Source organism: Aptenodytes patagonicus, chromosome 13, assembly GCF_965638725.1.
Source record: "Aptenodytes patagonicus chromosome 13, bAptPat1.pri.cur, whole genome shotgun sequence".
Taxonomy (NCBI): domain Eukaryota; kingdom Metazoa; phylum Chordata; class Aves; order Sphenisciformes; family Spheniscidae; genus Aptenodytes; species Aptenodytes patagonicus.
Window position 1 is genome coordinate 10,629,542 of NC_134961.1, and position 27,682 is coordinate 10,657,223.

A 27,682-nucleotide genomic window follows, 5' to 3' on the forward strand; every position below is an offset into this window, starting at 1 on the left:
AAGCAGAAATGGGACTCCCAGGTGCTGGGAAATTATTGCAGGCAGAAGAATCTGAGGTAGGCCGTGGCAGGGGGGTTGGACTAGATGACCTTTAGAGGTCCCTTCCAACCCAAACTAGTCTATGATTCTATGATTCTATGAAATGAAGCAAACCTGCCCCGCTGCACTCAGCGGGGGGCCTGCACCTCCACGAGTTCTGCTTGGACTTTGCCTTTTGCAGACATAAATTCCAGGTTTTTTGGAGAGCTGGGGGTGGAGGGGAAGATTGTGCAAAGTGCAGCAAAAACCCTGACATCATTTACTCTGAATAAATATAATGCGATAATGTGAGCATTCTAATAAAGGTGTCTCAGTGGCTTTCCAGAAAGGCAAGCTCCATCAAAATATGGCTGCCTTCACACACCTCTTCATCTGTGGGGTGTGCGCATTGCTTTTATCAGCTGCGCTTTATGTTTTAAAAGTTTTTAAGCAATCAGCTTTAAATTTGCCTCCCGGTCCGTTTCCTCTTCCGATCATTGGCAACCTGCATTTGCTGGACATCAGAAGGCAAGACAAGTCACTAATGAAGGTAAGAACAGGTGTCCTTTGTTTCTAGGGTGTTGAATGTCAGCATGTACCTATTCAAAATTCTCCTCTGGTGACAGTTCTGAGATGATTTTTGGTGCCAAATGTGTTCTTAAAAAACTGTGATGTTTTAAAGGTTTCAAAATGACCAAGGAAACTGTTAAATCCCCACTCTGCAGAGGGTGATGTTAAATACGAGCAGTGCTTACAAGAGAACTACTCACACATTGAAAACTATGAGTATCCGCATCAGACAGACTGATGGACCTAAATTTTGGCATCTTCCTTGTGTTGTGAAATACTTTAAAATATTTGAGTGTCCACGTAGCCAAATTGAAAGATGGATGCTTAATTGTGGCTGCCAAATTAGCTTGTATTTCTTATTCGTGTTGCCAGCTTTTCATGAGAATGGGAATTAATATAGCACAGTCCGAAGAAGAGATGTAGGAGAAATAATTTGAAACAGTGAATGACTTGGAGTTATGCAAGACAAGGTTCTCTGTAGGAGTCGTAGTTGCCTTGCATCTGTTTTCCAGAAAAAAGGGGAAAATTTCAATGTATTTAGTCTCTCAGAGCCAAAATGCGGCTCAGCGGGCATTCCCCATGTCAGGACATGGGGTGTGAATATCCTGCACCTTACACCAAGCCCTTTAACATCAGGTTGCCAGCAGCCCTCTGACCTGCTTAGCGTTATGTAGGGAAGGGAAGCTGGCTTTCCCTCTCTCGTTCCCATCACCATGCCGTGCGAGGGGCCTCCAAGATGCCTGTGGAGATGCATCTTCATCTTACACCGGCCAGCTCACACTAGGCTCAACACCCAGAGCTTGGGAGGTGGGAAATGGTTTGGACTGTGGTTCCTGTTTCTGGCAAGACCAGAAATCCTCCTGCAGAGGAGGGTAGGGGACAAGGGGTTTTGGGGTGGTGCATGGACGTGCTGGGAAGACTAAGCAAAGCAGAGGCTGGAAAGGAGGTGACTTGAGGACCCAGGAGCAAGGTGATAAGATCTTAGTGAAACACAGACTCAGGGGAAGGTATTGGGCACATTGGCCACACCGATGCCTTCTTTCCCCCATTGAACTATAGCATCGAGCAGCCAGCCGGGAAAGGGGTCTATGGTTGCAGCCCAGGGGACCCTCTCGCCATCCTCTGCCCTTTGCAGTCTGCTCTGCCCGGACTGCAAAGGGCAGAGGAAGGCGAGAGGGTCCCCTGGGCTGCAGTTACTGGTGGGGTGAGACTTTATATTGGGCTTGTGGAACTGCAGTAATGATCTGAAAGGTGACTTGCCAGAAGACCTTTAAGGTATCAGCAAACAAATGACCTGGAGTAGAAAATCCTCCCTGAAAGGAGGATCCCTAAAGGATTTCCCCATGAAAGTTGCACAGTTGATGATGCAGCAACCGAAACATTATTTTGAACAAATGATTGAAATCAGTGTCCTGTGAACTACTTTTTTGCATAAATTCAACAAGTCTGGCTATATTGGTGAATCACTGATTAGACTGCCTGGGCTACCTGTTTGCTTTGGTACAGCAGGAGGGGTTGCTAAGCTTTGGACCCTCCTCTGGTTTACATTGCCAGAACTGGTCTCCTTTTAAGGGACACCAGGGCTGATCTCACGATAGCTTTATGGAGTTTCAACTCCGTTGCTCTCAGTCAAGTCTTAATTCCTTGTAAGGCCTGGCAGGACCACGTTTGTGAGCCTCCAGAGAGCTCCTGCTGCCCGGTATCTCAGATCTCATTGTAAAGTCCTGCTGTGCATCGGCTTGAAAACTATGGTGCAGCAGAAATAAAAAGTAGAGTGTGGTATTGGGGTAATTTTCTAAGGCAAGTTGAAAGAGCAATGTCCATATGTCCATCCTTGGTGAATCATATTACGTACCTCTGCATTAATTGCAACAAAGCTTTTATTTAACTTTTTATAATAAATAAGGACACCTCTGCTCTTTCCTCCTCTTGTGGTGGACGGTAGCATTACAGCCTGCCCGGTCAGCAGTTGCTCCATAGCCGTCTGGCAGATCTTGGTGATGCTTTTATGCTGCTGCTGGTGCCCAAAATCTCTTCTTACCTTCTGCCTCTTTTAACCCACTGCACCAAACTGAGCCCAAGCAGCTCAGAAAAACAGTGGGTTTATGGAAGCTGTTGGGTTAAACAGACCAGTGTTTATTTGCTTTGATTCCTCTTTCATTTAACCGTCTCAGGGCTTTATCTCTGGCATCCCTCCAGCCCTTCCCGCCACAGAAGGAGGAGGGAAGGCAACTCTTCCTCCACCCCAGCAGGACACACCACTCCCACTGATGACCTCCACGCTCCGATTTTTCTCTCTTTCTAGATTTCAGAGAAATATGGCCCTGTGTTCACCGTCCATTTGGGGTTTCAGAAGGTGGTGGTGCTGACTGGCTACGAGGCAGTAAAGGATGCCCTTCTGAACACAGCGGATGTGTTTGCAGACAGACCAGCTATACCCATATTCTATCACATCCAACATGGAAACGGTACTGGCAGGTTGAAAAGATAAGGACGTGCTTGCTATGCTCTTTCTCAAATGTGTTGTTTCAATTGCAACCGTATTTAAGAGTCTTGAGCTGCATCCTTATCGTCGAGGGCTACATTTTGTGGGGCTTGGGGGCAGTTATTTGTTTTCTTAAGAAAAACACTTCTGGGGATCTTCTTATTTGCCTTATCAGGTATTTGCTTTTAGTGGCACTTGGGTCACATTTCAGGGGTTTTTTTTTCAGCGCAGAGGGAAGGAAATTATTTTTCACAATGTGGAGGCTGAGGTCCTTATGCAATCTCTTTTCTACAGTTACCGGGAGTTCAGACAAAGCGTGGATCATGCATGACTCATGATAAAGGCTGCAAGAACTGGCAAGAGTGCAATAGCATGGCCTCTTTGTACCTCAGACAGTTACTTCTGTAAACATATTTTTGGCATGTTTCTGAATTGCATGTTAAAAAGTAATACATTGCCCAAGACTAGACATTGAAAAACAATGAAGGGGATAATCCGGGGCTGAAAGGAAAAGATTTGATGACCTAATATGTATATAATGCATACAGCGTGTGGGGTTTTTTTCATCTTGTTTTTAAGAGTGAGGCCCAGTGTGAGGAAGGGTACACTACGCTACTTTCCCAACCACTCTATGAAGATGTAGACTATGTTCGGCCCTGGACACCCTCCTGGGAAAGGGAGGACTTCTGAATTGTACCCAAAGACCTCTGTGCCCTCTTGGCTGAGCACTTTTCTTGGCCGATGGGTTAGCCAGCTGGGGGGTATTCCCCAGCTGTAAGCAAAGGTGCCTCCCTGCCACCCCTCCTTTTCCCCCTGCACAGTATACAGTTCGTCCTCTAAAATGCAAGTTGTTCAGTGAAATCGTTTGTCCTGGTCATGACAGGGACAGAGTGGTGTCATCTGCTCCTAGCCTTGCTTTCTGAAACAGCTGGGTCATTTTTCTAAGGAAAAACAAGTCAGCCTGAGACAAATACCATGCACAGAGCTTTTTACTGTGCATGGCTGCAAAAAGACAAAGCTATAAACAAGCCAAACCCAGAGCTTTGGTGTGAACAGTACCCGACTGTTTAAAATATTGCCTCCTGCCCTCCTGAACCTACCTGGGGAGGTGCTTTCCCAAGCCAGCCCCCCACAGAGCCCCCCAGTCCTCTCCCAAACAGGTTCCACCAGGTTGCAAAATACCTGCGCTCCCCAGCTGTGCTTTTGGTGTTTCTGAGAAAATACCGTACCACCTCGGCAAACAGGGCATGCAATCCCTCCGTAGGTGTGTTCTTTTCTTCTCAAGAACTCTGGAAGACGACACGGCGGTTCACCATAGCCACCATGCGGGATCTCGGCATGGGGAAGCATCTTGGAGAAGAAAGGATGCTTGAGGAGCTTCACTTTCTCATTGAGCTGATCAAATCCTTCAAAGGTGAGCTGGAGATGGCATCGAGTGTTTCATGCTACTTTACAAAGCCACTGTGGAGACCTCTGGGTTCCTCCAGAAATGACCAATACAGTTATGATTTTGTTCATTTCTAGGTGGACCTTTCCAATTACGATTTTTGAATATGGCCCCCACCAACATCACCTTTGCTATTCTCTTTGGGAAAAGGTTTGATTATGAAGACCCAACGTTTCTCACTCTGTTAAGACTCATAGATGAAGTTATGCACCTTCTTGGCTCTCCATTCTTGCATGTAAGTTATGCAAGTGCCGAGATGCTCCAGTATCTCATCAGAGTTGGTAGGTCAAGCCGACTTACTATTACTGGATGCTTTTGGAGAATCTTTAGGGTACTAAAACATAAGAATCATAGAATGCTTTGGGTCAGAAGGGACCTTTAAAGATCATCTAGTCCAACCCCCCTGCCGTGGGCAGGGACAAGATTCTTTGTTTTGGGTTTTTCTTCCTTTGTGAAATCCTCTTGGAAGGAGATTCAACATCACATGGTGGCACTGGGCTGAGATGCTGATGTGACCTTGCCAGCAGAAGGGATGTCCTTGATTCTTCCGCAGCCAGAAGGTGCAATAACTGAGGCTTCCAGCATGGTGGGACTTGGGGCAGGCAGTGTCCAGGAGCATCAGTGGAAATCCACAGTAGCACTATAGACTCCACCCTTTATGTTATTATTTTTAATCACGTTATTTTGCAAACTTTACGGTTTATGACGAATTGTAGTCTCCCATGGGGAAACAGACCCTAATGTAGGACTGGGATCGGGGCAACCTTCTGTCTTCGGTGATTCACAGTAACAGCAGGAAAATGTTCCTGGAGTGTGTCTCAAAAATGTTTGTAGCACTTTTGACAGAGAGTTCAGAAGGACTCTGCTTACCTGTTTTTTGATGTTTCTTGCTTTTTTTGTCAGTATTTGTCCAGCGGTACCCAGAATAAAACACAGAATGACAGCATCTCCTACTCCCTAGTATTTTTGGTCCAAAGAAGGCTCAGGTGGAAGAGACAGGAGGGAATCAGGTGCCTCTTGGAGGGCATGGCCAGAGTTTGTTTCTTTAAAAACACACTGGTGATAAAACTATTGAAATAATTACTTTATTTGTGCATGTACAAAGAAAAATACCCACCTCATTCCAGTTATTTTCCGCTGGACGCTGTGTGGACATCCCAAAAGTAACCTCTTGTCTTAGGGACAGTTGCACGTGTGTTTGGGGGTTACTAGGTTTTGGTGTCTTGCTACAGTTTAAGAAACTAGTGAAGTTACAGAGTAGTAGTACAAAGTACAGAGCTGCAGACATTATATACGGACCTCTCATACCTCCTATCGTGGCATTAAATCAATACCTGCTCAACGGACCTGCATAAAAAGAGTATTCCAACTAAGAGGCTCTGATCTGGGCCGAGAGCTCTTGTTAAACTTAATCCTCCATCACAAGGAATAGAGTATTAGTTACTTAGGGTAATATGGGACCAGTCATCTAAAAAGCTGTTTAAAAAAAAGATGCTGATGAATTTATTACCTGAATGAGAACTATTTACAATAGCTACAATTTACAGTAGTATAACACCCCTTTTCTTTTAATCTCTACAGCAGGTTTAGTTTTTGCAGAAAACAGCAAAAATTATAACCAGTTAGCAAGAGCAAGAGATTTGTGAATCTTATTCTGCAGCCAGTTTATTTATAACATTGAGAAATGGTGTAAGTAACCCCCCTGCACATCAAATGCAACTCTTTATTGTGCTGTGAAATTTAATGATGCCGAGAACTGAGTGTAATTGATTTATAATTCATGTGAAAGTTAAAAATGATGATCTAACAACTTTAAAACATAAGTATTTTAGCTTGCTAAACATTTGGAGTTTTCTTTGTGTAATGCTTTATCTTTTTGCTTTATTACCTCTTTAAAAATGTAATTTCATTGTTTCATGAGTTTACTATCACTTTCCCTTAATTGTATTTTTTTTTAATTCATGTTTATAGGCTCTGTCTAGACAAGTCTGATAGGCTCCATTCATTTCTGTAGAGAATTTTTAATAAGAGGAGGCATTTTTATACATTAACATTTTTTAGTTACCAAAAAAGAGAGACTCCGATCACATGTCATTTGGTTCCTCACATAAATGATTTCTCCATTATGGTACTTGACTTTTACAAGGTAATGGGTGAATTTAATTTTTTTCTGTGATTTTTTTTCCTTTTTTTCTTTTTAGTTATTTAATTTCTACCCATTCCTTGGATTTCTCCTCAAACCTCACAAGATGATACTGAAAAAAGTAGAAGAGGTGTGTGTGATCTTAAAGAAGTGCATCAAGGAAAGCAAAGAAAGTATTAAGGAAAACAACCTGACGAGCTACATTGATGCATTGGTATTCAAACAAGAGGTATTTTAACAATATGACGATTTCTAGTGCGGTATCTATCTTATACAGAGATGCTCTGTGTTTCTTGTCTAATGAACATGCTCTACTACAGTCTATGTGAAAACATTTAAATTTGGGGTAAACATCCTCCTATTTTAATATATTGAATACTGCACACTGAAGGAAAAGCAAGAAATAATTAACCAGACCGTATCGCATGAATGTCTAAAACTTGTCCTCAGGTGTCAGCTGCAGTCCCTTCCTCGCTGGAGAGAGAGGGAGGTGATGCCATTTTTCCAGCGCACTCCAGGCAGGCGCATCCCTCCCTACAGGCATGGGAAGAGGCAACAGATTCCCAGTTGCAGAGATGCAGAAGTTCCCATTGCGTTTGCGCAAACACATCACCAGCTCCCACGTAGTGGATTTACCAACAGGAATGATGGTGTGGGAGTATAGCAAGGAAGGAGTAGTCTGTATTTGCCCTTTTTCTCCAAGCCTTGGCATCCGCGTACTTGAGACGGGTGGTGGGCAGGATGGGTACTTGGGCTTGACGCCTTGTGCGAGTGCCTCGGCTGTTGCACACAGGAACGGGCAAAGTGTTTCCCATCAGCAGCATGAAGCAGGGACAGCAGAGCTGATGTGCCAGTGGTGTCCTGGGCTTTCCTGCAGCTCCTAGAGGGCCTGACACACACCCAGACAAACCCCAGCTCCTCGGCTCGGGAAGGCACTGTCCTGCACTTCTCATCAATTTTCCACCTTCTCAGGATCCACAGGCAGGGGATGGAAGTCCTGAGTTGATCAGATAACCACTGCCCAAAGCACATAAATGTCATGTGATGTTGGAAAATCAATGAGTTTGTCCAGTTAGTTCATATTTTGGGGGTAAAATCTCAAGTGTGAAAATATTTCTGCTGAAAACTGAAGCATTTCTGTCATGTATGTCAATGCGGTACAACTTGGCACTTGTAATTCACATGCATCACACTGTAATGTCTCTGAAGACTAGGTTACCTGTCCTAGTGCTCTCTTTCCATGCTAACAGCAGTGGTTTTTTTTCTTTTTATTTCCCTGCAGGAGCAAAATAAAAGCAATACACTTTTTCATGATGCGAATGTATTGGCCTCTGCACTCGACCTGCTTATGGCTGGCACCGAGACCACATCCACAACATTGCAATGGGCCATCCTGCTGCTGATGAAGTACCCTGAGATTCAAAGTAAGACACCTTTATGGTTTTGCTTTTCTTACGTAGGGTACTGAAGTACTTTGCAGTGCTGCTCACCTGTAAAAGCTTCGTAGCCTCTCATGCATCCAAAGTCAGAGCATCTGCAACCTGTCCACCTCTGTCCAAGTGCTGTATGCTGCCATTCAGGACCAAAGGATCTGAGGGGTTGTTCTCTCTCTGCTCTCAGGGGCTGGGCAACCTCCTGCCCTGAGGTGGTCCAACCAACAGTCAGCACGAGCTGGGATTTGGAGGTGCTTTACCACTGAGGGAACTCACTTCATGCCTTTCCTTCACCCTGCAGAAAAGGTGCACGCAGAGATTGAGCGAGTTCTTGGCCCTGGCTCCTTGCCTACCTTTGAGGACCGGAAAAACATGCCATTTACCAATGCAGTGATCCATGAGGTGCAGAGATTTGTCACCCTCCTGCCACATGTTCCACGGTGCACCTCTGTTGACACCCACTTTAAAGGCTACTTCATCCCCAAGGTACTTGCTGCTCTCCAGATGAAGAGGGGCGTGCAGCACACCAGTGACCCACAGGGCAAAATGTCACAAGGAGTGGGGGAGCTTGAAGCACGGGGCTTTTGGTGGGGAAGAGCCAGTTCCCTAATCCCCCATCTCCTCCGGGTCCGATGGCAGTGTGACTTCAGGGTTATGCGCACAACTTCCCATTTCCCATAACTCAATCTTTGTAATCCGGAGTCTGTTCCTTATTCTCTTCACTCTCCATTGCCATTCATGCCCTGTAGAGCAGTTCTGCCTCTGGAGTACCACGGCATTGTCTCATTGCCTTGTTTGAGGCAAGCAGAAAGCAGCTGGGCAGGAAGGAAGCCTGGCCCAACGTCTTTCTTCTGCTTCATAACTCAGGAACAGCCAACAACCATTGTTGTTTAATCACATGTTAGTCAGTAATTCCAGTGAACTGGGTATCCACACTAACTAAGGGTCATATGGTCATATACAAGGCCAGAAATCAGTTCTTCAGAGGTAGAAGTTTGCTTGCAGACAGAGCCCAAAGGGAGGAACGGTTACGTGGCTGAATGGGCAAAGCCAGAAGTTTGCTACACCCACACATGCTAAAGCAGAGCGTGATTGTGCTGCAGGGAACAACAGTGATTCCTCTGCTCACCTCTGTGCTGCTGGATAAAACGCAATGGGAGACGCCAGATGAGTTCAACCCCAACCATTTCCTTGATGCAGATGGGAACTTTGTAAAGAAGAAAGCGTTCCTGCCCTTCTCCACAGGTAACGAAAGCGTTTGATCCTGCATGGGGCACCGAGTTCTCAGTGCCCCTCAGAAGATATTAGCCAAGGCAGGATCCAAGCCTCTGTTGGGAACAGCACAGACATCAGTGGTGGGGATGGCTTAGAAATACCCGCCCTGGGTTTTGATGACTTGCAAACAGTCCCTCAGCCCACACTGGGAGGCACACCGGGTCCTGGTGTTTAAAGACACCACTGGGACCTACAGAAGACTCAACGCCTTCAAGCAAGAGTTCAACCTTCCCTCTGTCTTGGGAAGGCCAGTTTCTAGGGTGTCCCAGATGAATTCCTTGCAGACTCAGAGTGAAACAGCCTTGTTCAAATGCCTGTAGGAGACCAACGGTGATGGCTGCTGAATATCATGCCACACTATTTTGCATTTCTGAGGCCTATGCTGTCCCTCACGCTGTTGCTACCAAGTAGTAGGGAAGAAGTGTTGGGCTGAGCCACCACTTACCCAATCACTCCACCAACAGCATTCTTTTGGCATTGCAGGGCGGAGAAACTGCATTGGAGAAAGTCTTGCCACGATGGAGCTCTTCATCTTCTTCACAGGCTTGATCCAGAAATTCACTTTTAAGCCTCCACCTGGGGTCAAAGAATCTGAGCTGGACACGACTGCAGAGGCTGGATTCACCATGAGACCCCATCCACAGTGTGCCTGCGCTGTGCTACGCCAATAAGCCCAAGGCTCTGAACTGAGAAAAATCCACGTAATTGTTTTGTGCAGAGCCTAGCGGATGCACAAAGGAGAAACCAGATCCCTGTGCAGCAGATACAAGTAGTGTCTTCTTACTCAAAGCCTTGCAAGTACTGGCTGTATGCTTAAAATATCTGTTGAACAAATATTTTTCTAAGAAGCAGAGGAGGGCTGGTGGGTAAGGGTACCTGGAAAATTCCAGCCAGATACATGACTGGAAATGACAGGACAGCCACTACTTTACACATCAAATACACAACATAAGAAAGTTATTCTAGTTCTGAGCTTCTGGGAGAGGATGCTTCTCAAGAGTGGATCATTTCTTCACTTGGAGAGCAATATTAGATACAAATCTTGGTCATTGTCTAATCCCTGCTCTTTTCCCATTCCCTACTGCACACGGGATAAATTATTCCCAGATACCTGCTCTTTCTGTGTGTGATGGATGCTCTTCCAACACTTTCCAGACTTCTGGTTCGAATCCCAGATGCCAAACGCTGGACTTCTTAGGTTCCCCTTGCTCTGAGGGTACAGGCTCTGGTACACCTGCAGTGATGTGGGACTTAACAGCTCTCCCCAGGCAAGTGAAGACACTCCCCCCCGCTACATTTTTGCAAAGGTAGCTCAAATACATAAGCACAACTTCTCTTCAGAGCACCACGTGTGAACAAGCAAGCATGCAAACATTGCAAAGATGCTTCTAAAATGTTCTTTCCTTAAGCAGCACAGAAGCTGGGCAGATCCAGGCAAAGTGACAGAAAACCTGTCCATCTTCCCTTTCCTTACTTCTCCCAGCTTTCTGTGAGACATTCCCATCTCTTCTCCTCTGAGATGACTAGAGATGGATCCTCATCACATCCCCTCATCAGTGAAAGCAACAGGAGTCTTTTACAGCAGCTGGCTTCTTCCTTGGTCTGAAATGCTGAGTGAAGGAGCTGATAGGACTGCAATGGGAGATGGGTTGAGCCATTGTCCCACAAAGTGTTTGAGCCGGTTAACCCCTGGGAGAGATCCTAGTCTGCTGTAGGATGGGGAGGAGAAGACTCCTCCTGTTCCCTGCATACTACCTGATTCTTCCAGGTTAATGGTAAATATATAGTGCATATGTCTTTGCTCCCAGCCTTGCTCGCAGATGAATGCAGTTGGACTGGGGGCACATAAAGCCTCAAGGCTTAGCTCTGCCCTCCTCATACAGCCCGAATTTGTGGCTGGCAGGGCGTTTTACCCCAGTAAGGACTGCAGGGCTGGGCTGTGTGTGACTCAGAGGGATCGTGGTGCCATCTTGTGGGAAAAAGAAAATTGAAATTATATTCTGCACAATGCTTATTGCTCAGGCCAGTGCGCAGAGGGGCTGCAGATACAAGGCAGCCCTCATTTTACAAATCTTTACAGTTGCTGCAATCCTTGCACCTGATCATTGCCCCTCTGAGAGCAGGAACCCCTGGTCCCAGCATCATGCAGCGCTAGGGATGGCAGGCTGGGCTATGGGACATGCTGCCCAGCCAGCTGCGTGTGGCATGAGCCACAGACGCAGTGTGAGTTGGACTTGTTCAGATCTTACTTTCAAAATCAAGCCACCTGTCCTGCCCTGAGATGTTTGCCTTCAATTCAGGTCAGTGTGTTGCAAGGCACAAACATGTTTTGCAGCTAGAGGGAAGACCCTCAGTGCCACTGAGGAATGTGGAAATGGTATTTCCACCCCTAAGAGCCAATATTTTCTGCTAGATAAATCTGTAGCTGAGTCATAATCAGTGTTCTGCCATCATTTGGCTGAACAAATAAATGGGAGGCAGGCACTCTCTTTTGCGGATATATTCAGCTGTCTAATTCAGTGTGCTGGGGAGTGATCACTTCCATCCATCTGCTAACACAAGCACAAGCAGGATGCACTTTTCAAAGGAATCAGAGAAACCTGTTTTCCTTCAATGTTTGCACCTGGTAGCTCATGGCTCTTGTTGAGGCACGGGTATTGCACAGTCTGCTGGATTTCTGTACATGGCCAGCACTGCTGCAGGCTCTGCTCTGTCTGCCGGAGAGTGCCAGTGCAGAAAGTGGTGTCAAAAAAGAGCAGGCTCTGAAGGCTGCTATGCCATGTAGGAAGGGATCCATCTCTCACTTTCGAAGCCAAGACCGCAAGAGCCCATGGCAAGGGAGCAGGTCTGAGCTTCATTCATGAGTGAATTCATGCAGATTTGAACCCAGCCCAGTTTTGTCCCCTGGAGCACTAGATTGTTGCCGTATCTGTCTTTTGAGTTCATATTACTTTTGGAGGGGGCTAGAGCAGGAACAGTCCTGGCCTCTCTGAACCCAAAGGCAAAAGTCTTTTATTCCATCAAGGCCAAGTCTTCCTTCATTGAGTCGATATGTGCTTGCTCCTCAGTTGCTTTACCTGTCCCTGAAGAAGACCCCATCCTGCTGCCACCACTCCTCAAGTGTGACATTGCCAGCAGGTGATGCTTTGGGAGAACAAGAGGTGAGGGGCTCAGGGTCCAAGGCACTAAGCAGAGGGACAGCATCAGCATCAGTGAAGCTGTGGTGGGAACCTTTCATTCAGCCTCTGCAAGCAAGAGGCAAAGACAAAAAAAGTGAAAAACGAAGGCTATCCCCAGGACTGACTAGTAGCCCGTAGCTGAGGACAAAAGGAAAGCTCTTTGCCCTGGAAAATATACTCTGCAGATATGGGGGGTCTCCTCTTGAGCTGTTTTTTAAGTAGGATCAGGGTATGCAGAGCCTGTGAGATACAAGTAAAACTTAAAATATTCGCTGTCACTCTGGGCCCAGGATCAACCTTTCATGGCATTTGCGTTTCTGTGTAATGCAAAGTTGGGTGGCAGGCATATGACATAAAATGAAGACATGGGATTAAAACTTTATTGAGTTCCCGTGAAGGGGGGAACAAACAATATGATAAAGCACATGACAAGATAATGCATATGGAGAAGTAGCAATTCACAGGCAGATAAGTGGATAAAAAATTGCCTGAGCTATACATCAACTGGAATAAGATTGCAGAATATGATGGCAGATAAGAGTGCTACAGACAGGGACAACAGCCAGACAAAGCTACAGAGGAAAGGAAAACAACCAAAACCAGGTCTCGCCTAATCCCTGATCCCAATTCTCCTTGTGTATGTGCGTGTAATACAAGCACTGTGAAATTGGGCACCATTTGCAAGGAAATTGCATGGCTGGTTCCAATGGCCAGACCATCCCAAATAGCATACTGACTGCTGATGTTGGCTCTTAACATTACCCAGGAGGTCTGAAGAGAGGAACAGTGTTTGCTCCTATTTAACAAGGTCAGAAAAGACAGAGATCCATAAACCTAGAAATGGGTCTAGTTTATTTTTCTGTATCATTAACCTTTTATGATCAGTTGCTGGTACAAATCTCATGTGGCCTTATGATTTAGACTGCAAACTTAGAAGTGTAGGTCTTGTTTCATTCAGACTGTGAAGCAGTGTTGAACTTGGTGCTAGCAGCCCTTGCTTATCTTAACAGGTTTGCAGACTCTGGGGTATCTTTTAGGACACTGTTCCAAGGCAGAAATAACTTCATCCTCAAATGACATGATTCGGTCTGTTCTTTCACTCTCAGTGTATGACCTGGCTGCCTAGGCTGGTAGGATTTTGCCAGAAGCTATGGGTAATCAGAGAGCTTGGAAAAGTTCAGCAGGTACCTACGGATGGTTCAAGTGTGTGACTCACAGTGTATTTCTGTGGCTTCCAGCAAACGGCAGTGCGTCTTTCCTCAGGATTTCGGGCAGATTTCTGTGACATTATGAACCTCACTGCTTTGCCATGGGAACCTGGGTGTCACACCTACTACTCAGGGCTGCATCCCCTTCACCAGATCACCTCCTTGGCCCCTCCATCAGCTCCATGCACAGTCTGTCTTGAGAAAAAGTGTGTGTATGTCAATCACAATCATGGTTTCTAATTGATCATATGCACCTCCTCACAGCGCAGGAGCAAAGAGGGGCTCAGCAACCTATGGGGCAGATGTAGCGGTGGAAAGCAGTGGAGTGGAAGTGGATGGAGACAGTGGGAAGGGGATGTGAAAGAGGGTGATGTGGCAGGATGGGGGGTGGCGAGTCCTAGCATAGCTAAGTTTGGTCTAAGCAGCTTCCCCACTTGTTGGGTTGCTCTTCAGCAAGGCTGTGGTTATTCACGCAGGACAGCACAGGTTGCCTGAGGCTGAGGCCTTAATGTGAAAGTCGTCTGGGGGACGGTAAGGTCCAAGTCAGACTCTGAAACTCCTGGCTGGGGTTGAAAAGTAAATGTCTGCAACAACCCTACAAAGAAGACAAACAGTTCCATCTTGGCGAGGCTTTCTCCAATGCAGTTCCTTCGCCCTGTAGATGAAAGCAGTGTGTTTACTTGATGGAAAGATCAAACTAGAACATTTGCCATGGACACGTTAGCATCTGAGATGTTGCAACAGAAGCAGGAGTGAAACCTTGACATGCACCAGAGCATTCTGAAGCAGAAGAGCCTGTGTTGCTAAAGGTAGCTGTCCCAGTCACACTGGCCCAATGTGCCTGCCTGGTCTCTTTTATCCCACAGCTACCTGCAGCAGCAGGTCACAGCCATGTTACAGGGTTATTGTGCATTCATGACGTACCCTCTGCTCTCCTTAGCTCTTCCAACCCTCTCAGCATCTTTAACCCTTTCTCTTTAAAAAGCAGCCTGATAAAAAAATGCCACCACCTCCCAAAGCAGAATGGTTTGAAACTCACTTTTCCTGTGGAATTTATCCTAACATCCCACTTTTAAAAAAGACTGTGTTTCTTCTTTCCTTCCCCCTCTTTGTGTTAGATTCTCAGCCCTTGCATGATGGTCCCTATGCGGGTGAAGCACTTGGTGGACAGTGAGAACTGGCTTCCTAATGTCAGAAGTCACTGCTGAAGGGCTGTGGTTGGAGCACGTTCTGGAATCCCTTCAAGCCATCCTTTCAGAGGAACAGCTGGAAAGTGTAAGGTTGCACGGGAGGGTTTGTAGGATTCTGCAGGAGATCTCCCGTTATGGTACTTACGGGCTCCTGCAGTGCTGGGATTTGTTAAACTCCCACCAAGACTGCTCCATCCAGCTGTGCTCTCTCATAATGCACCTTGCTGCAGCCATGGAGGGCATGGGCTGGGGGCAGGCATTTCTGGGAATGAGCAACCTTTAGAAGCATTTATGGCTGTTGGGAAGGCAATGCGTAAGTGATATTTCTTCTTTTAGGATGGTTCAGGGGAGAGTTTCTGATATCTAACAACTGTTCCTACCATTAGCTCAGTTTAAGTCCCAAGGGTGTTGGGTTTATGAGCCTCCAGGGAAAGAACGTTAATCATATTTTGCAGGTGAAACTGAGATTAAAAGAATAAAATAATAAGTTTGTGACTTGACCAAAACGACAGACGGAGGTAGTGTCAGGATGGCAAGTGCTCTATCACTTCCCCTAACCACGGGGCTGTGCTTCTTCCTCTGAAAGGTCTTGCTGGGAATCCTTGGGAGCTCTTAAAAGTGCCACTGGAAGAATCACCGTCCAAGGTGATTTTGGGGAACAACCCAGGGCCTTGGATTTAAGATTTCACAGTGACAGTAATACGGTTTGGTGTACTCTGTCCTATATTGGGTCTCTGCTGGCTGTAATACCCAGCCAAGGTGCAAGGCTTATTGGGACTCTCTTCCTTAGCTCTCGTGGGCAATGGATGAGGCCTTGTCGAGACCCATTGACACATGGGACTTGCCTCAAGACAGGACTTGAGGGTCCCTAGATTGTACCCTCACTTCCAGGAGAGCTCATGAAACCCCGTGCATAGCTATGCCAGCAGCCCCACCAGTCCTGTCTGGTTATCCACCTATTCCTGACAGCTTTGAGGCATTTTTCCACCTTCTTTTGGATGCAATATATCTCTTTGTCTTCTTTCCTGTTGAACCTTTGGGAACCAGCCCCTTCAGTGGTGGGAGAGGTGTGCTCTGAGAGGAGCAGAATAATTGACTCCATTCAGTTGCCTCGTTGCTTATTGACCGAGTTAATGGCAGTACTTAGCCATGAAGACCTCATTAGCGTATATTGTAAAAGATATAAAATGGTCCTGCCATAGCTTCAGCTCTGTGCAGATCAGCCCTTTAGTTACCTGTGGAGAAGGGCAGGAAAGCCTCTCTCTTTACAAAATTCCCTTCAGCGTCAAGGAAGTGGTTGGGGTTGAACTGATGTGGTGTCTCCCATTGCGTCTTATCCAGCAGCACTGAGGTGAGCGACGGGATTACAATTATACCCTGGAAGAAAAGAACATGAAGGCACAAAAGATAGCAAAAGTGCTCTGTTTTGGTTCATTTTGTGACACAGATGTTGGTGTCCCAGGAGATTTGCTCCACCTGGGGTAGGTGGTGACCCTGAGGGTTTTATCCCATCAGCCAGTAGAGAGAGAAGTCAGTGAGGTTTTCCCAGCAGTGCCAAGGAATGAAGCCAAACCCCACATGGCGCTGTGAAAACCTTAAGCAGAGGGTCAGATCCTGTAAATTCCCTGGCAGATACTTCACTGTGCAGATGGCATCAAGGAGGTAAACCAGGATCGCTTGTGCAGTGAGGAAGTCCTGAGCATGAGAGGGACTGAATTGAATCCTACAATACCAGTCTCTCTGGACTCAACATTAGTCACTGGAGAGGAAGAAACTCTTCTGGGGGTGATTTTGGATGCTTACTTTGGGCTTCAGTCCTATAATTCCCTCTGAAGAAACCAGTCTTTAATGGCACTCGCAAAAGTGAGGTGGTGTGTTCCTGGGCTGGAGCAGTTACCTACCTTGGGAAGGAAGTAGCCCCTGAAGTGGGTGTCAACAGCAGTGCAGCGGGGAACGTGGGGCAGGAGGGTGATAAACCTCTGCACTTCGTGTAGCACTGCATTTGTAAACGGCATGTTCTTCCGATCCTCATATGTGGCCCAGCTTCCAGCTTTGACGGTTCTCCCAATCTCCTCCTGCACCTTTTCTGGAAGGAACAAACACGGTTGGATTCCAGCAAGAAAGCCAGTTCCCAATTCAGTTTTGGGAAAAATATATTTTTCCAGGGTCTGGAGGGAAAGAATTCTTAAAACACCAGCCTGGGTTTCCCAGCTCTATTTCTAGTTCAGGTACGTGGATGGATTGTTTCCCCAGCATTATACTTCAATCTCCACTCATCCTCTCTCCCAGCAAGGCACAGGGACTATTTGGTTGTGACTTTGATCAGCATCTAATTACATCAGGAGTTCATAGTAATAAACAGATGGGATTCAGCTCTTAAGGCAAAAGAGCTCCTGTGAATCTGAGGCCAGGCCTCTCCCCTCCCCGTATCTGCCACGCCATGGGTGGAGTGTAGGCAAAAGGAGCTCACTTTGAATCTCTGGGTATTTCATCATCAGCAGGATGGCCCACTGGAGCGTTGTGGCTATGGTCTCTGTTCCCGCCATGACCAGGTCGAGTATGGATGCTATTAAGTTGTCATCGTGGAAGAGGCTGTCTTTCTTGTTTTTCTCCTTGAAAAACACAAGTGGTAAGAAAGGTCTTAAAACTGTCTGTCTTAGTATTCAGCAAGCTTGGGAAATACTGCATAGCCTACAACACTGTTGACTATGATCTTGTGTTCATGAACTGGGTAATAAAATAGACCTGATCATGAATGCACAGCATTCACCAAAGATGGGAGCACCAAAGTTGGAATGTTTGGAGCGGCGTTTTGGTTCGGCATCCATCTCCACCCAGAAGCAGGCTGAAGCCCAGGGCCAGATGCTGTTCACAGACTCAGCCTCACAAGTTTGGAAAGAATCATAGGATCATAGAATCATTTAGGTTGGAAAGGACCTTTAAGATCATCAAGTCCAACTGTTAACCTAGCACTGACAAGTCCACCACTAAACCATGTCCCTAAGCACCACGTCTACACGTCTTTTAAATACCTCCAGGGATGGTGACTCCACCACTTCCCTGGGCAGCCTGTTCCAATGCTTGACAACCTTTTCGGTGAAGAAAGTTTTCCTAATATCCAAACTAAACCTCCCCCGGTGCAACTTGAGGCCCTTTCCTCTCGTCCTATCACTTGTTACCTGGCAGAAGAGACCGACCCCCACCTCGCTACAACCTCCTTTCAGGTAGTTGTAGAGAGCGATGAGGTCTCCCCTCAGCCTCCTTTTCTCCAGGCTGAACAACCCCAGTTCCCTCAGCCGCTCCTCATCAGACTTGTTCTCCAGACCCCTCACCAGCCTCGTTGCCCTTCTCTGGACACGCTCCAACACCTCAACGTCCTTCTTGTAGTGAGGGGCCCAAAACTGAACACAGTATTCGAGGTGCGGCCTCACCAGTGCCGAGTACAGGGGCACGATCACCTCCCTACTCCTGCTGGCCACACTATTTCTGATACAGGCCAAGATGCTTCTGGCCTTCTTGGCCACCTGGGCACACTGCTGGCTCATGTTCAGCCGGCTGTCAACCAGCACCCCCAGGTCCTTTTCCGCCAGGCAGCTTTCCAGCCACTCTTCCCCAAGCCTGTAGCGCTGCATGGGGTTGTTGTGACCCAAGTGCAGGACCCGGCACTTGGCCTTGTTGAACCTCATACAGTTGGCCTGGGCCCATCGATCCAGCCTGTCCAGGTCCCTCTGCAGAGCCTTCCTACCCTCGAGCAGATCAACACTCCCGCCCAACTTGGTGTCATCTGCAAACTTACTGAGGGTGCACTTGATTCCCTCATCCAGATCATTGATAAAGACATTAAACAGGACCGGCCCCAGTACTGAGCCCTGGGGAACACCGCTTGTGACCGACCACCAACTGGATTTAACTCCATTCACCGCAACTCTTTGGGCCCGGCCGTCCAGCCAGTTTTTTACCCAGCAAAGAGTATGCCCATCCAAGCCATGAGCAGCCAGTTTCCCCAGGAGAATGCTATGGGAAATGGTGTTAAAGGCTTTACTAAAGTCTAGGTAGACGACATCCACAGCCTTTCCCTCATCCACTAAGCGGGTCACCTTAGTGACCTAGTGTCATAGAAGGAGACCAGGTTAGTCAAGCAGGACCTGCCTTTCATAAACCCATGCTGACTGGGCCTGATCACCTGGTTGTCCTGTACATGCCGCGTGATGGCGCTCAAGATGATCTGGTCCATAACCTTCCCCGGCACCGAGGTCAGACTGACAGGCCTGTAGTTCCCCGTATGCTCCTTCTGGCCCTTCCTGTAGATGGGCGTCACATTTGCCAACCTCCAGTCAACTGGGACCTCCCTGGTTAGCCAGGACTGCTGACAAAGGACTGAAAGTGGCTTGGTGAGCACGTCCGCCAGCTCCCTCAGTACCCTTGGGTGGATCCCATCCAGCCCCATAGACGTGTGTGTCTAAGTGGTGTAGCAGGTCACTAACCATTTCCCCTTGGATTATGGGGGCTTCATTGTGCTCCCCGTCCCTGTCTTCCAGCTCAGGGGGCTGGGTACCCAGAGAACAGCTGGTCTTACTATTAAACACTGAGGCAAAGAAGGCATTAAGTACCTCAGCCTTTTCCTCATCCTTTGTCACTATGTTTCCCCCCACATCCAATGAAGGATGGAGATTCTCCTTAGCCCTCCTTTTGTTGCTAATGTATTTATAGAAACATTTTTCATTGTCTTTTATGGCAGCAGCCAGATTAAGTTCTAGGTGGGCTTTGGCCCTTCTAATTTTCTCCCTGCATAACCTCACGACATCCTTGTAGTCCTCCTGAGTTGCCTGCCCCTTCTTCCAAAGGTCATAAACTCTCTTTTTTTTTCCTGAGTTCCAGCCAAAGCTCTCTGTTCAGCCAGGCCAGTCTTCTTCCCTGCTGGCTCGTCTTTCGGCACATGGGGACGGCCTGCTCCTGCGCCTTTAAGAGTTCCTTCTTGAAGAATGTCCAGCCTTCCTGGACTCCTTTGCCCTTCAGGACTGCCTCCCAAGGGACTCTGTCAACCAGGCTCCTCAACAGGAACATAAATCTGCCCTCCGGAAGTCCAAGGCGGCAGTTCTGCTGACCCCCTCCTTACTTCTCTGAGAATCAAAAACTATCGTTTCGTGATCGCTATGCCCAAGACGGCCTCCAACCGTCACACCACCCACAAGCCCGTCTCTTCAAACCACAGGTCCAGCGGGGCGCCTTCCCTAGTTGGCTCCCTCACCAGCTGTGTCAGGAAGTCACCTTCCACACACTCCAGGAACCTCCTAGACTGTTTCCTCTCTGCTGTATTGTATTTCCAGCAGACAACTGGTAAGTTGAAGTCCCCCATGAGAACAAGGGCTAGTGATTGTGAGACTTCCCCCAGCTGCTTATAGAATGTTTCGCCTGCCTCTTCATCCTGGTTGGACGGTCTATAACAGACTCCCACCATGATACCTGCCTTGTTGGCCTTCCCCCGACTCTTACCCATAAACACTCAACTCTGTCGTCACCATCATCAAGCTCTAGACATTCAAAACATACAAAACTACCTAACATACAGGGCTACCCCACCGCCTCTCCTTCCTTGCCTGGTCTCTCCCCTGTACAGAAGGAGATTCAGCTAATCCTAGCTCCAAGGGACTCCTCCTGCCCAAGGGCAGGTTTGAATCCCCAACAATGCTGAAAATGACCTTTCAGGCCATTTCTGCTGGACTTCAGGACTGTACTGACCCTTCTTCCACATAGCTGGGTAGAATACTTAGTGCCTAAGGTTGGTCCAGACCCAGCTGGAAAGAAGAAAAAACTCAGAGCCCAAATATTTTGTGTTGAATGAAATTAACTGATGTACAAAACTGCAGAGTCTCTGCTAAAGTAAGATGCAGGGCAGGGCTAGGACTTGTACTGATGATTTATCATTCAAGTACTTTAAGTGTATCATTCATCTTGGAGCAACAGTATTGATGATTAATTGATTTGCTGTCATAAAAAGAAAGGCAGAGTCAGCTTTTCACGTGAATTCATGCATTTTCTACTAGGAACAAGGAGTTGATCTCACATTATTAGCGTTGCTGATACAAGGACTGAGACAGTGGCTTTCATATCTTAATTTTGATAGAAAAATCCCTGCAGCAGATTACAACTATAACAGACTGGTGTCTGATTTCAATACTACTAGAATAACAGCATGGATTTCAATAGGTTTACATGTCATGACTGAAATCAAGACTCAGCAACTGTTTTAGCTAGAAAATCTAAAGGAGACGTTGCAAACAGTCAACAGAGCTAAGCAGTCAAATACCTCTTGTTGCTTGAATATCAGTGCATCAATGTAGCTCCTCACGCTGTTCTCATTGATATCCTCCCTGCTTGCCTTCATGTATTGCCTTAAAATGACGCGCACATCTTCTATTTTCCCAAGCATAATCTTGTGGGTTTTGAAAAGAAACCCAAGAAACGGGTAGAAATTGAAATACTAATGAGGAATTAAAAAAGAGAAGCATTAAGTCTGCAGAAATATCAGCATGCTGAAAGAGCTTTTTCCTAAGGCATGACATATCAGTTGAGTTTTGTCTTGTAGTAGCAGTATCTTAGCATCCCAGGGACTTCCTGGGCAGATTTTCATAAGGGAGGGCTTTGCAACCTTTGAGCCTTTATTTAGTACTACCTAATTTTAAGCATTTATGCTGTTCTGTGGGGACAGATCCTCTACCAGTAACAGCCTGGTCAGCCTCTCAACAGAGTTGGGGCTCTGGTGTGCCAGGCCACCAGTCAGCTTAGATCAGCATGAGACTGGTTAGTTTTTTCCAACATCAGTTATGAAGGACAGGGTATGATAGTTTGAAGATAAGCAGAGTTTTTCCTAGTACTCTCCAAGGAAGCATTTTTAATGCAGTCTGTGAAATCTCACTCACCTGGACATCAACACTGAATGTGCCTTTTTAGAAAATGCAGCAAAGGCAAAGAAAGCCTAGGTGGTGCAATTATGTTGAAGAAGCCAAAAAGAAAATCTGTGGAGCTAAAATATCCATAGTTCAGTTCTCATTTTAGCACCACACAGATGTGCAGGATGGTTCAAAAGGAGAGTAGCAAAGGGGAATCTGGCTGCACGCTTGAAGTGACCAAGGTGGTATGACAGGAGAACTGTCACATTCTAGGTGTAATGGCTGGTTCTGAATATTTGAAAACTGCTGAACTAAATTCTATGGTTTGTGTGGCTCACAAATGTAATGCGCCAGTGTAAAAAAATATTAATCTGTGGGACAGATAACTTACACTCAAATACGGAGATCCCAGAAGAATCATAACTTCATCTATGAGTCTTAAGAGAGTGAGAAATGTTGGGTCCTTATAGTCAAACCTGTCCCCAAACAGCATGACAAAGGTGATGTTGATTGGAGCACAGTTGAAGGACGTCAGGCTAAAAGGTTCCCCTGCAACGGGAGGAGGATGGAAACGTTAGTGAGATGTTGCAGCAGCAGTGATGCATATGAGGCTGTACAGCACCGTGATCGTCTCCAGCTCACCTTTGAAGGATTTGATCATCTCGATGAGGAAGTGAAGCTCATCGAAAATTCTCCCTTCTATCATTTTTTTCCCCATGCCGAGGTTGCGCATGCTGGATACGGTGAACCTCCGAGTTGTTCTCCACAGCTCCCCGATAGAGAAGAACAAACCTGGGGAGGCAGTGAGACATCACCGCTGGGCTCATGCACGGAGGAGCCCCACCGCACGAAACAAAATAGGGGACTGGATGAAGAGGGATCTCCACAGGTGTTTCTGCTGCCCAGTTTCCCATGGATTTGGGGACTAAGGGTCTCTCATTTCTGTGTGCCCCATCCCTGTATCCTCTCGGCTCCATTCTCCCAGTCTCACTGAGCCTGTAGTTGGGGAAAAACAAGCTCCCACCCAACCCAGTCTTGCCCCAGCCCTCTCCTGAGTGCAAGAGAAGCAGGTATGGCTTTCAGACCAGTACTGGTTGGCTGTAGAGCTGGGGCCAGATGTTGGTCTAAGTCAATCATGCAACCTTTCTGATCCTGTTTGGTTGCAAGTCTAGGGCCTCAAGCAACAACCTTGTATCTTGGAAGCTTCTCCCTTTGTCCTATTCCAGTCATAAAGATATTTTATCTATGTGAGATGGGGTAATTCAGTCTCCTCAACCCTGGCCAGTGCTGAACTGTTTTATGGAGATTCCCAGCAACACTGTATTTTCAGCAGTGGCAAAAACACTATCATTTTGTAGAGGTCACTGAGCTCATGCCTTGATGACCACTAACACCACCAAGCAGGGATGGGTATTTCATCCCGTCAGTGTGTTGGAAATAGCGAAAGAAAAAATTGTGTCAATAATCCAAAAACTATCTCAGATTGTGTCAGTTGAAAAACTGGGTTCCAGCACTTCACATCTTCATCTTGGCTGCAAGGTTTTTAAATGTGTTTGCTTTTTCTAGAATAAACACTATTTTAGAGCCGTGTAGTTTTAATTTGGAAAGCAAAACTTCTTTCTCTAAAAATGTCAAAGCAAATTTCTAAACCTTGTTTTTAATTTTTCTTTAATTCAGGCACTTTCATCTGGATAATTCATTTTCTGCAAACATCTTCGGAGTCAACAAATTGGCATTTTCTGAAGAAAAAAATGTTTCATTGGAAAATTGGTGACCATTGTTACTTAACAGCCCCTGTGAATTTACAGCTTTGGGTCACCTCTAAGTGGCTCAGACTTGGGCTGAGAAGGTAAGTGTGAAAGGACTTATAGTGCAATACTGACAGTCTCCCACAGGGATGTTTTACATGTAAATTAGCTCTGAAAAATGCTTTTCTCCCCATCGATTCCTTTTCTTTATGTAGCGATAAATTAATCTATTGATATTATGGCTGGGTAATTTCATTTCTAATTGTAATCCCAACTTCAGCCTGTGACCAGCATATAAAGCTGCCGTTTGGATGCTCAAAGCTAAAGCCTCAGCTGAAGCAGAGGATGGAAAAACAAGGCAAAAAGTCCTCTGAAATACTCAGTTGCCCTGGAAAAACCATGAGGTTGTTTGTGGGGGCAAATTTCCAGCCTCAGCCTATTGCTTCTGCCTGAACCTGTTTCACGTGGTCCACCCAAGAGCTTTTGTGGGGAGGCAAGGCACGGGGGACTGATGATGTCCAAAACTGTGGCACCTGGCGGTGGGAGAAAGGGAAAAACCCTACAGCTCCAAACAGCCAAACCAGTCAGTCCAAAGTCCCCTGAAACCGTGGGGAAGGTTTGCAAATGTGGTGGTGGTGGAGAGCCGCTCTCATTGATGTCTTACAGAAATTAACCCCAGAATTACCACGGTGCCTTTAAAAATCCCACTCCTCACCCTCAAACGTTTAGGATATGGATCGGCCGCAAGTGCATTAGCAAAAATGATGGTAGTGAAAAGCCAGGAGGCATTGCATGAAAGCGAGGAAAGCCAAATCTTTTCTGTCGGCTTGGCTTCAGAAGGGTCCAAGGGGGATGTTTAAAAGCCGGGCTCCAGGGAAGCACAGTTAGGCTGGCACTAAGCGACGGTGTTGTCCCACCCGCCCGCCCCCGCTCATTTCTCTAGTACCGTTTCCATTCTGAATTTGGTCAAATATTGGGATGGATGGTCTGTCTACAAACTCCTCTGTGTAGTTCACAAGCGCCTCCCGCACAACTTCGTACCCGGTCAGGACCACAACTTTCTGGAACCCAAAGTGGAGGGTGAAGATGGGGCCGTATTTTTCCGCAAGCTGAAAAAGAGGCGAGCTGTGATGGTCAGGAAGAGAGGGAGTGTGCACAGGGCAAGCGCCCGTTGCTTTCTGAAAGGACATATTATGTCCTGGTGCCCTGCTGGGAACGGCTGCGGAGCCGCTCCCTGCAGAACAGCATCTGTGAGCTGGAGCTCATCACGGTCAAACACGAGGCATTGCGTACGGATGCCTGGCCGGCATCCGTATGGTTTTTAGGCTTCTTGCCATGAAAGAACCCCCACCCCCATCAGTGCATTACTAATCTGGTTTTGCTGTTAAGGAGAAAGTAAATGAAAACCAAAAAAAAACCACCTAGAGTTGAAGACCAGACCTCAAATGGCAACACAAGTTGGCAAACTGGAGAAAGACAAAAACAGAGAAGACATTTCAGTGCAAATGATGATGCTGTCACACAGGAAAACTTTGGTACGATGCTCCTCTCGCACCAAAGCACTCCTGCATCCCTGCTACTAGATCAGAGGAGCTGTTTTTCCCATGCCAGGCATTTAGTTTGCCCTGGATGACGACAAATTGCCAATCTGTGCCCCTCTGCTCGGACCTGGCTTTGGTACCTAGAGCTCAGCCGGGCACAGCAGGGAAACCCATGTCAGAAGCAGAAGGCTGCCCAAACCGCTGGCTGACCCCATGCTTGTACATAAAGTGATGCTCGTTTTGCACTGAGAAGGCTCTGGAGGTATCTTTGCCAGGACACAGAGAGACTCTTTCCCTGCCACATGCCCCAGGATAAATTCTCCGCAGCTCCCCGCCAAAGCTGTGCCTTGCCGGCAGCTTACAAAGGCAACACAGTGCCTCAGGGGGGCTGAAAATCCCTCCGGGAGCATGCGGTCCTGCTGGCATGTCCTATGTGTGTCCCCGGAGCCACTGTGCTGTGCACAGATCCCCGCTCCTCTTTGCCAAGGAAAGGGGTCTGCGCAGAGCGAGGCAGGCTGACGGGGGAATCCACGCTCCGTAAGGACCGTCGTGTGTGCGCCTGCTGCTACATGCCTGCGTTTTACAAGGGTGAGGCTGTCATGCCCCCTCAACCCCTGCCCATGTATCTCCTTGGCGCTGCATTGGGGACCGTGGGAGGCTGACTACTCCTGCCTACCTCCGCCCCGCCGCTGCGGCTGCTCCTTGCTCCCCGGCAGCTTGAAAGACAGCACTCGGGGACAGCCAAGAGTGTGGGCTGGGCTGGAGCAAGGTGATGGGAAGCCACAGTCCAAATCTGCCGCCTAAGCAAACACACGGTGTATGCGTGCAGCCTCAGCTCCGCCAGGTCCACCGGCAGCTTTCGCAGAGGAGAGGGAGGCATCCCCCCGTGCCCTGCAAACACCCCCATCAGGGTGCCCAGCCAACAAACACTGGTGCCTGCTGCTCAATGCAATCACCATTTTTTGCTCTCTGTGGGGTGAGATGGAGGAATAACCCCTTTGGAGTAATCCCAAAGTAAAGGCAAACACAGTCAATACCAAATATAGCCTAGCAGATGATGAAAGCAGGCGGAGGTAATTCCAAACCGCCGTTCAGAGACTGCAGCAACGTCTGCCCAGCCCCGCTGGGTAAACTGACCCCAACCCTGACATTGCCCATAACAACACCAGGTGCGGGGAGCCTCACCCCGCGGCAGTGCTAACCCACCACTCGGCTGCTCCCGGACAACCACCAGTGTTGGCTGAGCACCGGTGTTACGGGAGCCGTGTCGATGCCTGGTCGTGAACTGCCGCTGTCTGTTTGCTCGCTCTCTCCCTGACCCTGGCACAGGTCGATCCCCGAGGGTGCTGTCTGCTAAGGCGAGGAGGGAGCACTCAGCAGCCTGACAAACACCCTGGGCTATGCCAGCCTGGTCTTGCACCAAAGAACAGTTTACCACCATAAGTGGTGGTAAGCTGTCTTAATTACAGGTTAATAGAAGAGCTTACAGGCTATTCGTTCTGGTTCCTTAGCGCAACTTTTCCATCCCTCTCTTGCACTGCTGTCTAGCTTTTAATGCGTATCCAATTCATCAAGAGGGAAGTGGATTTTGCAACGGGGCATCTGGATTTTGGCCCTCTCCAAAGCAGTTTCGGGATCACTGCATCATGGAATTCCCCTTGCCAGTTCTCCAGGGCAGAGGGGAGGGAAGCAATTTCATTTCATGTTAGTTACATCCTAATGCTTTAAAAGATTTCTGGGTGTCCGAGCTGTCAAATTAGTATTTCAAATCCCACAAGCATTATATACTTCATGTACATCACCACAATTACATGAAGAATTCCCATATTACCCAGAGGTCTTTTTTTAATGGTTGATTGCTCAAAAATGACATTGCATCAACACAGACATTGGCTAGAAGAAGCCAGAAAAATATTATAAAGCAATTTTCACACCTTTACAATTTAGTTTGAATTAAAATGACAAAAAGTTCTCGCTGGTATATCCCAGGCAGCTTTAAAATCTATGAGGGTCTGGGTTTGGGGGTTTTTGTCCTACCTTCATTAGTGATTTATCTTGCCTTCTAAGATCCACCAAGTGCAGGTTACCAATGATCGGAAGAGGAGTTGGACCAGGAGGAAATTTAAAAGCTGAATTTTTATAGCCAGTTGAAAAATAGAGTACAGCTAATAACGCTCCTGCACACAGCAGACAAATTAATGCAGGATCAGAGATAAATGAAATTAAAAAAGACATTTTTTTAGTAATAATCTGTTTTTTGGGGGTTAGAAGTAATAAAAATGCAGTGGCACTGTTCGGTTTCTGCCAGCTGGCTTTCTGTTTGCTCTCTGCGATTGCTACAAGCACTCGATTCTTATTAAGGTTTGTAGAGTACCTAAATAAATACTGCATACTCCACCCTCTTTAAACACCTCAGAGAATGTGGTCTAAGCAGTTTGCAAAGCCTGTCCAGAAGTAAAGAGAGTTTCAAATTACAAACCCATGCATGTGTGTGCAAGAACATATACATGGGAAAAGGTGCTTGGCATTCCTCTATAAGCTCCTCCTCCCCCTGA

The 27,682-nt window shown here is 47.1% G+C and overlaps 2 protein-coding genes across 2 annotated transcripts; one reads left to right on the top strand and one right to left on the bottom strand.

The window, feature by feature from the left end:
- The first annotated feature begins 263 nt into the window (after positions 1 to 263).
- Positions 264 to 10,481, top strand: CYP2W1 (cytochrome P450 family 2 subfamily W member 1). The gene is made up of 9 exons (XM_076350817.1): positions 264 to 568; positions 2,894 to 3,056; positions 4,338 to 4,487; positions 4,598 to 4,755; positions 6,722 to 6,892; positions 7,946 to 8,087; positions 8,398 to 8,582; positions 9,200 to 9,341; positions 9,855 to 10,481. The coding sequence occupies exons 1-9, from the start codon at positions 386 to 388 to the stop codon at positions 10,040 to 10,042; spliced, it is 1,482 nt and encodes a 493-aa protein (XP_076206932.1). The 5' UTR covers positions 264 to 385; the 3' UTR covers positions 10,043 to 10,481.
- Positions 10,482 to 12,910: 2,429 nt separating this feature from the next.
- LOC143166449 (cytochrome P450 2W1-like) lies at positions 12,911 to 27,461 on the bottom strand. The gene is made up of 9 exons (XM_076350816.1): positions 27,165 to 27,461; positions 24,533 to 24,695; positions 22,481 to 22,630; positions 22,230 to 22,387; positions 21,256 to 21,429; positions 17,419 to 17,560; positions 16,850 to 17,034; positions 16,184 to 16,325; positions 12,911 to 14,413 (listed from the first exon to the last, which is right to left on the bottom strand). The coding sequence occupies exons 1-9, from the start codon at positions 27,360 to 27,362 to the stop codon at positions 14,223 to 14,225; spliced, it is 1,503 nt and encodes a 500-aa protein (XP_076206931.1). The 5' UTR covers positions 27,363 to 27,461; the 3' UTR covers positions 12,911 to 14,222.
- Positions 27,462 to 27,682: the final 221 nt, after the last annotated feature.

Excerpts from the sequence above, each read along its gene's own strand:
- CYP2W1 (XM_076350817.1), top strand. The coding sequence starts at position 386 with ATGGCTGCCTTCACACACCTCTTCATCTGTGGGGTGTGCGCATTGCTT. Across the intron at positions 8,088-8,397 it reads GAAGTACCCTGAGATTCAAA|AAAAGGTGCACGCAGAGATT; the intron begins GTAAGACACCTT and ends TTCACCCTGCAG. Across the intron at positions 9,342-9,854 it reads GTTCCTGCCCTTCTCCACAG|GGCGGAGAAACTGCATTGGA; the intron begins GTAACGAAAGCG and ends TTGGCATTGCAG.
- LOC143166449 (XM_076350816.1), bottom strand. The coding sequence starts at position 27,362 with ATGTCTTTTTTAATTTCATTTATCTCTGATCCTGCATTAATTTGTCTG. Across the intron at positions 16,326-16,849 it reads GGGGCTACTTCCTTCCCAAG|GGTATAATTGTAATCCCGTC; the intron begins GTAGGTAACTGC and ends CTTTTCTTCCAG. Across the intron at positions 14,414-16,183 it reads TTTCCTGCCCTTCTCCACAG|GGCGAAGGAACTGCATTGGA; the intron begins GTAACTAAAGGG and ends TTTCATCTACAG.